At 37.1% G+C, this 11,757-nt stretch overlaps 1 protein-coding gene across 1 annotated transcript in view; it reads left to right on the forward strand.

Moving 5' to 3' along the window:
- KCNH8 (potassium voltage-gated channel subfamily H member 8) overlaps positions 1-11,757 on the forward strand; it is a 205,279-nt gene that overhangs the window by 179,126 nt on the left and 14,396 nt on the right. Inside the window, exons 12-15 of the mRNA XM_009288600.1 lie at positions 3,869-3,907; positions 5,641-5,996; positions 9,951-10,057; positions 11,113-11,189. Of these exons, the coding sequence (XP_009286875.1) occupies positions 3,869-3,907; positions 5,641-5,996; positions 9,951-10,057; positions 11,113-11,189 (579 nt within the window). The remainder of the gene's footprint in view (positions 1-3,868; positions 3,908-5,640; positions 5,997-9,950; positions 10,058-11,112; positions 11,190-11,757) is intronic.

Raw genomic sequence — 11,757 nt, forward strand, 5'->3', positions numbered from 1 at the left:
GAAAATATAGGAACAAGCCAATGAACTATAGAAAGTCTTAAAAAGAAAAAAAAAGAAAAGAAAGAGAATAAGGGGTAAATTGCTTAGAAAATGTAGCTATAAAACAATTATATTTAACCTGACAAACTTTTTGTGAGTGATTGACTCCTTTGTGATTTAAAGGATTTGTGATATTTCATTGAAAATTTTCCTGATTATGGAAAACTGAGGCATTAAGCTTTTCAGCAGTACAATAATCCCCTGTTATGTATTTGTATCTTTTCCATTACCATACAGTAAATTTGCAAAGAATAGAACATACTAAGAACATTAAAATTCTAGTTTGATTTCAAATCCTTTCCTGAAAGTATCTGTTATCCTTTTGACTCCTCAGATACGAAGAATTATTCATATATTTTAGGACCCAAGAGTTACAAGCAAATCAGCAAAATTATGTTTCTATTTTTGTTCCTACTTCTCATGAAGGCAACAGGAATCAGGCCAGTAAAAGCTGATAACATTCTTTTGAGCCCAAACATGCAAATTTAGATACCTGGACATTTAATGTATTAACCCCAAATTTAGCTGCATCTCTATATTTCACTTTTTAGAGTTTTATAATTGGAATTCATCTTGAATTATTGTACAGCTAATTACCTGGTTTGGCTGCAATTCCTGGTGGAGATTCTTCTATTAAAGACTACTGTCTCTTGACCCTGGAAAAATCTTCAGATCCCTGGCTTTCGACAGCAAACCACCAGTGTTTTCAAATGGGGAAACGTTCTTTTTGTGCTTATAATAAGCAATGATAAAGATTACTGAATTTTTAAGCTCTATATATTAACATATTAAACAATTACAAGATTATAGATTTGAGATTACATACATGGAAGAATTCAATATGAGTCTGCTTTTGGTACATGATCTATTATTGTTTTATCTTGTGAAATTAAATTTCATAGCTGGTTTCACAAGACATAAAGAGACACCACGACTGAAATTAAAAATTGAATTAGATTCCTTGACAGTATTTTACACAACTCGGGCTAACATCAGTCTTTTTGGTTTTTTCCTAATGCACAGCAGGGGAAATACCCATGTTTTTCTTTCAGCAGCCTTTACCCTTTAAGAGCTGTACTCCATTTTAAAAGACTAGAATGTGAGCTATTTTGTATTTTCTTTCTTTTTGCATAAGGAAAAAAAGCATGTTATAGAAGGTTACGCTAGTGTGTTGCCCTAAATAAAAGGTCTTAGCAGATCAGAAACTAGGACAGCACCTCATAATTATTTACTCTGATACTACATTTTTACAGAAATAAAGCTATGTGCATGGCAAGATCTTTAAATTTACTGCCCTTTGACTGGCTTTATCCTTGTTCTTGTGTTTTTATTTCCTTTTTCTCTTTGAGAATGGTATTTTTGCAGGGAGAGAGAGAGAAGGGAGTTGCTGGAGAAGGTTTAAAAGCCAAACTCTTGAGAATTCTCTCTGGTCACAGATTAATTATAGTTTCTTTTACCAACTTTCAACTACCAAGCCATAAAGTCCAGGCCCCTGTTTTATGTGTGCAAGATACGATGTTCAAAGTTACAAGCAATAAACATGACTGCAGTGTATTAATACAGACGCGATTACAACACTCTCTACTGTGGTTTCTGTGCTATGGACAAAATAGTTTATAGGTTCAGAGTTTATGTAAAAGTATCAATTTATCCAGACTGAAACTGTCCCCAGTGGGCTAAAGGGGTCAGTTTGGGGAAATGAAAGAAGTCTGATGAGTAGTTTTTCACATCACCTGCTCCCTGTTCATACCTATCTGCCTTTTCTGCCAGCCTTCCTCCCGAGGACACTCCTTCCCCTCCCTGCAAAAACCAACCTGCCTTTAAAAATCCCTTTACCTTTCTGTTGGTAAGGCCAGAAGGCAAGAAACTGCTGCCACTACCGTCATCTCCTCTGCAGCCAGTTTCTCCCTGCTGCAGTGACCAGCAAGGATTAACCCTGAGAGCAGAGGAGGACCGATGGGCGGCTGTGGCTGCTGTGTTGGTGAGCAGAGGAGCGAGCGGTCCTGGCAGCCGGGGAACAGTGCTCCCAACTGGTCACGGAGCTGAAAGCCCAGCCCAGCTGAAAGACTCCAGCAGAGCTGTGGGAAACACCACCAGCACATCTGGGAGACACCCATATAATGATTTCTTTGTCTCTGTTTTCAAGATGCACAGTCAGGGTTAACATATGTGCTCAGGAGAAGAAAAAAAAACAAAAGTGAGGTGAAATCTTCATCCGCATTACAAACTACAAATGACAAGTCACTTTTAAAGCCTTCAGCAGGCAAATTCTTACTTTCTAAGATCTTTAACATTCATACTGAACCTGTGCCTAGAAGCCAAGCAAACTGATGCCCCAAAATTCTGGGCACTATTGTAAATTATTCTTCTTAAACATATGTGCAAAGTGGGCCATTAGTACTTCCTAATTCTGATTTTAATATTTTAGTACATTTCCAGTTTCCTGTTCTCCTGAATCTTGAAGGAGATGGTGTTTCTTCAATTGGCATAGATTACAGTGCAAGCTGGGAGATTTCAGTATCTGAGATCTCATCCTCTGCTAACATCATCTAGTAATTTTTCTCACTCAGGAAGAACACAGCAGTTATTTTATTTACATAGCCTAATTATTGCAGTTGTTCTGTTTGGCAGTTATTAGAGTGTTATTGCTAAATTTATTGAAACACCTGCTACTGGCTTGGCTGGGGTAGAGTAGGATTTCTGCTTACACAAACTTAAATATTGTGTATTTGTATATTATACCACTACTAGTACCCTCACTTTTATGAGCAACTACAAAGCAGTTTTCAGGTTAACCTGAAAGACTTGTGAAGAAGGAAAAAAAAGAAAAAAAAACCCCACACAACTATTTTTTCCAAATCTGTGCCTAAAATTTGTGTATTTAGGAGTTCTGAAGACTGTTATCAAACAAACTGGGAAGTCCCAATGACGTCCAGACAGGCTTAACTTCTTCTACCTGAGTTTGGAGAAAAATAAACTGATGCTATGAATTTAAAACTGATGGGTGTTAAGCACTTTTTATGTTGACATGTGGGTTTAGGAAAGCTGAAAATCACTTCTGAAAATTCTACCTGGCAGACAAAAATTTTCCCATAAATACAGCATGTAGGCTGTCAGAGACTTGCCCGTGGTCGAGGTGTGGACATTCAAATAAACAACAGAATGTTTATAACACATTATTTAGCAGTTCCAGTGGATTTTAGTATAGTAGCTACACATTAAACTTGCATGATTTTTTCTTCTTCCTTTTCTTTTGCTTTCTGTTTAATCCAAGAAGGGAAAATATCATGGTCTATGAATAGCTGTTAGGCACTTATGTCCCTCAGGATTATATTGATCCTACTTGCTTCAGTCCCATCACTGCCTTTGAAAATTGCCCAAAGATGCTACAGTTAGTTAGATCATCTATATGTAAGGACTAGGCTGGCACAGGAGCTAAAGCTACAAAGAGATAGGGCCAAAGCAGAGCACTGTTCCTGCATGGGATTCCATCAAACCAGCACTGAAACCAACCAGGCATACATTCACCCATCTATATTCATTCACAGGTTTGGAACCTTGACCCAACTTTTTATTGAAGTAAAATGTTATTTTTGCAGGAACTATCTTTTTAATAAAAATAAAACATTTTTTCTTTTCCACACCATCTGTTTCCAAGGAGCATCCTTAGTTCAGTGCTATGTCACCATTTAATTTAATACAGCTGTTTTATCATGAAATTCTTCTCCTGTATCAACATAAATGTTTTGGTTTAGATGTTTGTATGCTCTTGGAAGCCAATACTGTGCAGATGCACATATTTGTTACATTTTTGTTTTGTTTTTTTCAGGTAATATCAAAATTATCAAACAAGTCTATGCTATCTCAGGTATGTTGGTCACATTTTAAATACACCAAGCTTGACTTTGAAACATGCACACAGTTATGGCCAGAGCAAAGCTGGAAAAACTCCAACTAACTTCCATGGTTTCAGAATGAGACTTTAAATAGCATCCTGCAGACAGTTCTGCCACTGTCCATTTTATGAGTAACAGCTTATGATCTTTTCTTCCAGGTGCTGGATTTGGATATCCTACTACAGCACCTGCATTTTAAATACATGGTTACCCAAACCAAAGTTTTGAATACGGGTAATGCTCATTCTCTGTAGAGTATAGGCTGCATCAGCGCTAGGTCTTGTACAATTTGATCATCATGACAGCCTTCAGATGACTCCTATAGTCCACAACAAGGCTATTATATTTTATATAGACAGGTCTTTTGCCTCTGTTTTAAATTCCTACTTTTTCATACATCTCAGATGGAAAGGACCTAGTTCACTAAATCTGTCAATGTAGACTAAGAGAAAAGCATTCACTCAATGGAAGTGTGCTGTAACATATAGCAAAATTAAACCCATGCTGCAAAACATTTAGACAAATACTAATAGGGGTTTAGAACGTTTGGATAAATTCCCCAAATCTGCATTTTCACCCAGCCAATCTTACTTGGCCTGAATGCAGGAAATTTGACTGTACAAGCTCATCTGAGCTTTTCTATCTAAAGTTAACAGTCCCTTAATCAAGCTTAAGAAAAGTGGCCTGAAAAAAAATGAATAGCAACCTTTTCTGAAACCATGAAGTTGCATTTGGCTGTACTCTTCACTGAGATGTGTGGAGTTTGTTAATTTGACCTGGAACCTGATTCTGCCTTAGTCCATTCACCTACCACCAATAAATACAGTAAGTTGTACCATGGGAATAAATGGAACTATTTTTGAGTTATAGCCTGATCCTGACATGAGCTCAGTTGGCATATCTCAGCATGTATAACCAGTGTATTTTGTTACCATGAAACAATAACAAACAATACATTGCTCTCTTACACTATGCTTTAATTAGTACATAAAGTACAGAACCCAGGTCTATGTTGCCTCTAAATTGCATTGGTTCCAATATTGAGCATTCAAATTGCTTTTTTTTTTTAAAACAAATGTAACTCTGCTTTTCGATGACTCAGTTCTGAAGCTGACACTGTCACACTACTGGTGCATTAACAGGACTTTGTATAAACTGAAAAATCTGCCTACTATTCCAGCAGTGGTTTCAGTTACAACTAAGAAGGATGCAGAGAACATTCAGGCTTGAGCTGAACTAGCGTAAATGCTATTTATACATTACAAATGGTTCTGAATGAAAATGTAGAATTGTATGAATTATCAGCCTCCGTTCTTTCCCTTGGTCCACCAGGAGTCTGAGAGTGTAACATTCAAAAGAAATAATACCTCAGTAAAGCAAGATTAATCTACTCAAAGTGTACATATAGCACATGGCTTGTAAGAACTAGTCATGTAATCTTTCCTGGTAACAAAAAATATTGCAGTGAGTTCACTAGCTATGTTGCTAGTGACCTTTTTTAATTTGTTTGTATTTTTCTCACGTATGCACATATAGCCATAGTTGAAGAGGGAAGCTATGGAAGAGTTCCAAAAGAGCGTTCTCTAATGAGAAATGAAAGCTGTGCTAGATCTGGGTTTGTTCCAGGGCGAACACCAGCAGAAATTGTGTTTCTGCAACATCAGGCTCTGAATTTTATGCTAGTATGCATTATCTGCTATTTTAGACAGAGCTCAAGGGAAATGGAAATATAAAGAAGAGACTCCCTTCAATTGTGGAAGATGAAGATGAGGATGAGGAAGGAGAAGAAGAGAGCAGCACCCTTTCACCAATCCATACAAGAAGCACAAATTGTTCTCAGCAGAAGAAGGCTGGAAGCAATAAAGGCCACCTAGGGAGAAACTTGAAGCAGTTGGCCTCAGGAACGGTGCCCTTTCATTCACCCATCCGTGCTTGCAGTTCAAACCCCTCAAGAACCAAACATGAGACAGAGCTCCATTACTACTCCAGAAGGAAGGAGAAAAACCTTAAGTTACACCTTTCAGCACTGACCACCAGTGGTCCACCTGACCTGAGCCCAAGGTAATAGTTATGACCAGTTATTTTCTTCTCTATCACATAAATCCTATTAAAAATACAATGATCGGAACACTATAAAATATTTCTTTTTCTTTAATAGTTGATACTTTTGTTCATCCCACAGAGAAGGAAAAGTCCTCTTATTGTAGGAACTATTACACACTATGAAGAAGGTTATGACTTTAGGACTTTATTGCAAAAGAAAATATTTCTACCAGTAAAAAGGGAAAGTATCGAGCAATTACAAAAATTACTATTTGAATAGTCTGGCTCTATAGTATCATTTTATCCATCTGTAATAATATGCATTCCCACAATAGCACTGTGAAACATTCTAAGTCCATCAGAGAGACAGCAATTTAGAAAGCAAGTAGATGATAACACAGCATAGCTGTGCAAATACAAAAATTGCTGGAGTAGAGAACTATAATGGAAACGTATGGCCTAGCAATATTTAGAAATTTTAGAAAATATTTAGAGTTTTTTTACATTAAAGAAAGGAAATCTGATAATGCAAGTTATGTAGAGAGTAAATATGGAGTTGAGAAAGTCTGTTTTGTTGTGACTTTTGGTATAATTTTAAATATTTTAATTTTTTTACTTGTAAGCTGATCTATCTATCTTACTTCTAAATTGCTGCACCGTAATAATTAACTATTAACCAACAGGTTTGGGATCAATTCTTTACAGAAAATACAATCACTTTTTCACATACAAGGAGCTGCAGCAGTTGATCTTCCAGTTCGAGTTTTGGTTTTTATAATTTGAAGTATTTTACCTATTCAAGAACTTCCTTTATTCACTAGAGGCAGAGTGGTAGTTTCAGCAACTTGCCTTAGCAAACATGAAATAGCCACAGCTTGACCAATATTTGTTTAGCTCTGTCAAGGCATCTGTCCCTAAGAATGCAATCATAAAAAGGACATGGAAGACTATATAGAAATCTTTCCCTCTCATCATATGTTTGATCAGTACAGTTACATTTCAAATAGGAGCAGGATACAAACTGATTTTAATTTTGTCAATATAAGGGAAAATAATGTGTGGAAAACCAGCTTCTATGCTAGCAAAATTGAAATGCATAGTGGATATTTTCTCATTTCTTTTGTAGATCTCATATGAATTTGGTTCAGGTCAGCTATGAGTAAAGGTCATTATCATTTGCATAACAGGTGGCAATTCAGGGAAAAGCTACCTTTCATATTTTCTGCTGAAATGTAATCTTGCTGATTATCGTTCTGAACATATGCAGTCAGACGTGGGCACCCAAGGCTGCAAGAGCAAATGTGAAGCAAGTATTGTTACATATATTATTATTTCCTATTTCCATTCATAATTTCGTAACTGCAGAATAATCCTGTTAATAGGCTGGAAAATTGGCCAAAGACACGTGTTTTTCAGACTTTGTTTTCCAGCCAAAATACTTTCATATTATTTCCCAAAATGAGTTTATATTACCAGAACATTTAAACTGACAAGTTAAAACCACTTTAAAAAGTGCCTTAAATGTTTCTTAGTAACCATTAAGGAGAAAATAAGACTTTAATTGAGATCCTTGCTTTTGTTTGCTGTTGGACAGCAGCGTAAGTGGAAGGCAAGACTCTGGTTGAAATGTCCAGTCAGTGCAGTTGTGAGGTATATAACCATACTTTGTCAAGAAAATATACCTTGTCTGCTTAAGAAACTTGTTCTACTGTGGATGTTCCCTCGAGTAAGCCAACCAGAACTCTTCACTGGTGCTTCAGGTTCTTTCTTTGTACACCACAGTGAAGGCAATAAAGCACAGAGACTGGGTAAATTATTTAAATAGTTCTTGGCACAAGGAATAGAAGCCAGCATCCTAACTTCTTGGATACAGTCATAGTTTTCCCAATCACTTTTTGGGTATTTTGCCTATGAAGTAGAACAGCATCAAAAGGAAGAAAAAGGAAGAAAGTGTAAGTGATAATAAAGGCAGTCCTGGGAGGAGGCATTTATGCATTTGAATCTCCTCAGACCCATCTGGACGAGTGCACTCTAGCCCTGATCGGCTGGATAGAAGAGGTCACACGTTAATCTTTTCTGACTTTTTGGCTTCTAGGGGTGGAGGTGTCTGTCTTCAGGAGAAAATTCAGAGCTGTACAATAGCTAATTCAGAAAGGGGTGAGACTTACCAATTACTTTTGTCCCCTCATGTTTTCAACTCACTAGATTATGTTGCTCCCCAGCCAGTTCCTTGTATATGAATAAGCATCTTGCCCATTACATATTTCCCACATAGAAGCCTGTCTTTTGGCTCTCCAGAATTAGCTATTTTTACTAATATGGTTTCTTTTTAGTCTGAATCTTTAAACACTTTAAAGGATATAGTGTCTATAAATTCTAAGTCACATCTGAGCAGGTTTTCCCCTGTGTGCTTTAAAGGCAGTTAAAATGTTAGCATTTTGTATAATTAGAAATCTCTATAAAAGGGATATAGGTATTTAAAATTTTCTTTTTGAAGCAGTGAGGTCAGATGACATTAAATAGGTTTTATAACAAATTTCAAACAAAATAATCATTGAGGTTTTCAGCTGCAGATAACAGTATAGGCCAGAGCAGCTCAAGCACCACAATTGAGTCTCATCTCCTCACAGAGGATGGCTAAGATTAGACTGAAATCTAATAATATCCAACTGGCATCATGAACACTCAGACATGACACAGAGCCCTAAATCCCCATGAAGAGCTGAGGACAAGAATATATGGTATTTATATTCTTAGAGCTTACAGATCTAAGTTACATGGGTCTTTCGAGCCAAATACATCACAGATACCTCTGTGTTGTCTGTTCTTCCTTTCTCCAAACATTTCCAGTCAAGAGGTTTGCTTGAGAACATCCTTATTAGATGGAAAGTCTAATTTCCATCATCACAAAGTTATCACCGTTGACTGAGAGGCCAAGAACTGTCTGCTTTAGCCCTTCCAGATTAGTATTTAACTCATCTGCCTACTGTAAGACAAATTCTGAATCTTGTGCCTGGACAAAACAAGAAATTGATGCTCCACATCTGTCAGTTGGCAGTTTTCTGAGTTACTTTCATTGACTTTAAAACAGTTCTCTTTATAGCACAATTTATTATAAATGAGAACAGAAAATATTAATAATTATATATTTTTAATAATGTGTATTGACTCCTCCATCTGATGCCAATTTTCTATTCTTTGTATGCAGCACTTGATTATTGTATAAAATGCTTTGTTTTTTCCTTTGGATTTCTTGACACTGCAAATTGGAGGTCAACTGCAATGCACGAGTAGAAATAACTGACAAAAATACCTTTTCTAGTAGTTAGATCCAATACCAATACTAATGTAACTGGGATATTGCGGATTGGTCTACACATCTTCCTATACCCAATTTGCAAACAAGATTGCCCTGCCTGAGCTAGTTAGTTTTAACCGAATTTGAGAATAGCTATTTGCATGGCAACGCTACTTTTGAGTGTGGTTTACAGAAATGCTTTCATAAATATATTATGTTCAGGCTTAGGCTCTGCCTAAGTAAGCCTAATATAAAAGAGTCTGACTGTTACGTGCAGGGAGATTTAAACTTCACAAGAGCATAGTGAAGCATCTTTAGTTTGTGTAGAAGAAAGAATGGCAACAGATTACTTCAGATATGAAAAGCAAACTATATTCAATACAGGTTTTTTTAAGACCCAGAATGTACTGTAGAAGTCATGAAAATTTTGAAACTTCAGTTAATTATGTTTGGCCTCACATTCCTTCCTCTAACAGTAAGTTTGATCTTTAGTGACTCACAAGAAGTTATACCCAATATAATAGTTTTTACTTTTCTCTAAACTTAATGTTGAGCAAAATTTACAGTTGCTTAAAAATGTGCCCTTTAGGAGTCATTTTGACAACATAATTATGAATGTGATGTTTATGAAACTGTTTATGAAACTGCTCCATCACTCCGATTTTTCTCAACAGAATTGTTGATGGGATTGAAGATGGAAACCATAATGAGGAAAGCCAAACCTTTGACTTCAGCTCTGATCAGCTCAGGCAGGAGTCCAGGTTAACTCCTACAATTGGAGGTGAGTTTTGCCTGGGAAAATCACTCTTTAGAGAAAACAGTTTTCATAACTGCTTTTTGTTCCCCTTTGTTTCTTCGATTCTCAGAAGTGGCATAAATTGATTTAACATATATCCATATACTTTCAGTACCATTTGAGTACCACAACTGATACTGTAGAAAAATACAACAGGGTCCCGAAGGCCATTTGTTGTTTTCCTGCTAATGGACAGTCATGATAAAACAGCTTGCAAAGAGTTCTGTATATTCATGCGCTATATTTTACCAGCAGTATTGTAGGATCATGCTCCCAAACCTTTGGGCATGGAAGGTACTAAACACAAGGACAAAATTCAACACAAAAACATTCTAATACCAGATTAAAAAAAACAATTCATAAAGAGCCATATGCAAAATTGGCTCTCAATTTTTGTTAAAGATATTTACAGAAGTGAAGGAGCATGGATGTACCAAGATTTTTAGAAGTAAAAGAGTGAAAACCTTGAATAGCAAGAGGTTTTAGGAAGCCTTAAATGACCTACACTCTGAAAAGATTGATAAAATAGCACCACAGAGGAATAGAGCACATCAACATGGGAGGGGAAGGAAAGAGACAGAGGGGGAGACCAGTGGACTAATGCTGAAGTGACACAACTAGTGCAGCTCAAACTGTTTCCAACATCCCCTCTTTTATGAGTAAACAGTCCTCACATAGCTATGTACCTTTTGCATGGAGGTTATTAAGACACTTTTTGTTTCTCTTAAAGCCAAACAGAAAAATAATAATAGAAGCTTAATTGTATCTCTGATTTTTAAAAACAGTTGACGTGTCACACTGTTGGCACCAGGGTTGTCATCTTCAGTCCTTTCAGGTTCAGACTGAAGAGAGCAGTGCGAACTTTATTCGTCACACTTTTCTTACACATTATACACTGAACGTTAAACACAAGATTTTATTTTCATCGATGCAAGTGCAAACTAGGTTTAAATTTAAAGTATTGGATAAGTGTAAGAATAGCATTGCTGTTTCCAAGTTATTATACTTCTCACATTTACATGCATTTGAATTATTTTCAGAGGCCGAAATTGGTGCTGCTGTGCTTGTTATCAAAGCAGAAGAGACCAAACAGCAGATCACCAGGCTTAATAACGAGGTAATGAGCTTTTGTGGGGGTTGGAGGATATTAACAATAATTCAAGGAGTGCTGGAGAAAACTCAGATAACTTGGCAACATGATAAATGTGTGATAAACGAGTTTGCAAAACTGGATGGGTGTGCTGGTTTTGGCTGGGATAGAGATAATTTCCTTCCTAGTAGCTAGTATGGGGCTATGTTTTGGATTTCTGCTGGAAACAGTGTTGATAACACAGGGATGTTTTAGTTACTGCTGAGCAGTGCTTACACAGAGTCAGGGCCTTTTCTGCTTCTCACACCACCCCACCAGCGAGCAGGCTGGGGGTGCACAAGAAGCTGGGAGGGGGCACAGCTGGGACAGCTGACCCAAACCGACCAAAGGGACATTCCATACCATATGACGTCATGCTCAGCATATAAAGCTGGGGGAAGAAGAAGGAAGGGGGGGACATTTGGTGTGATGGCATTTTGCCTTCCCAAGTAACTGTTATGTGTGATGGAGCCCTGCTTTCCTGGAGATGGCTGAACACCTGCCTGACGATGGGAAGTAGTGAATGAATTCCTTGTTTTGCTTTGCCTGCGTGCGC

Source organism: Aptenodytes forsteri, unplaced genomic scaffold, assembly GCF_000699145.1.
Source record: "Aptenodytes forsteri isolate BGI_AS27 unplaced genomic scaffold, ASM69914v1 Scaffold9, whole genome shotgun sequence".
Taxonomy (NCBI): domain Eukaryota; kingdom Metazoa; phylum Chordata; class Aves; order Sphenisciformes; family Spheniscidae; genus Aptenodytes; species Aptenodytes forsteri.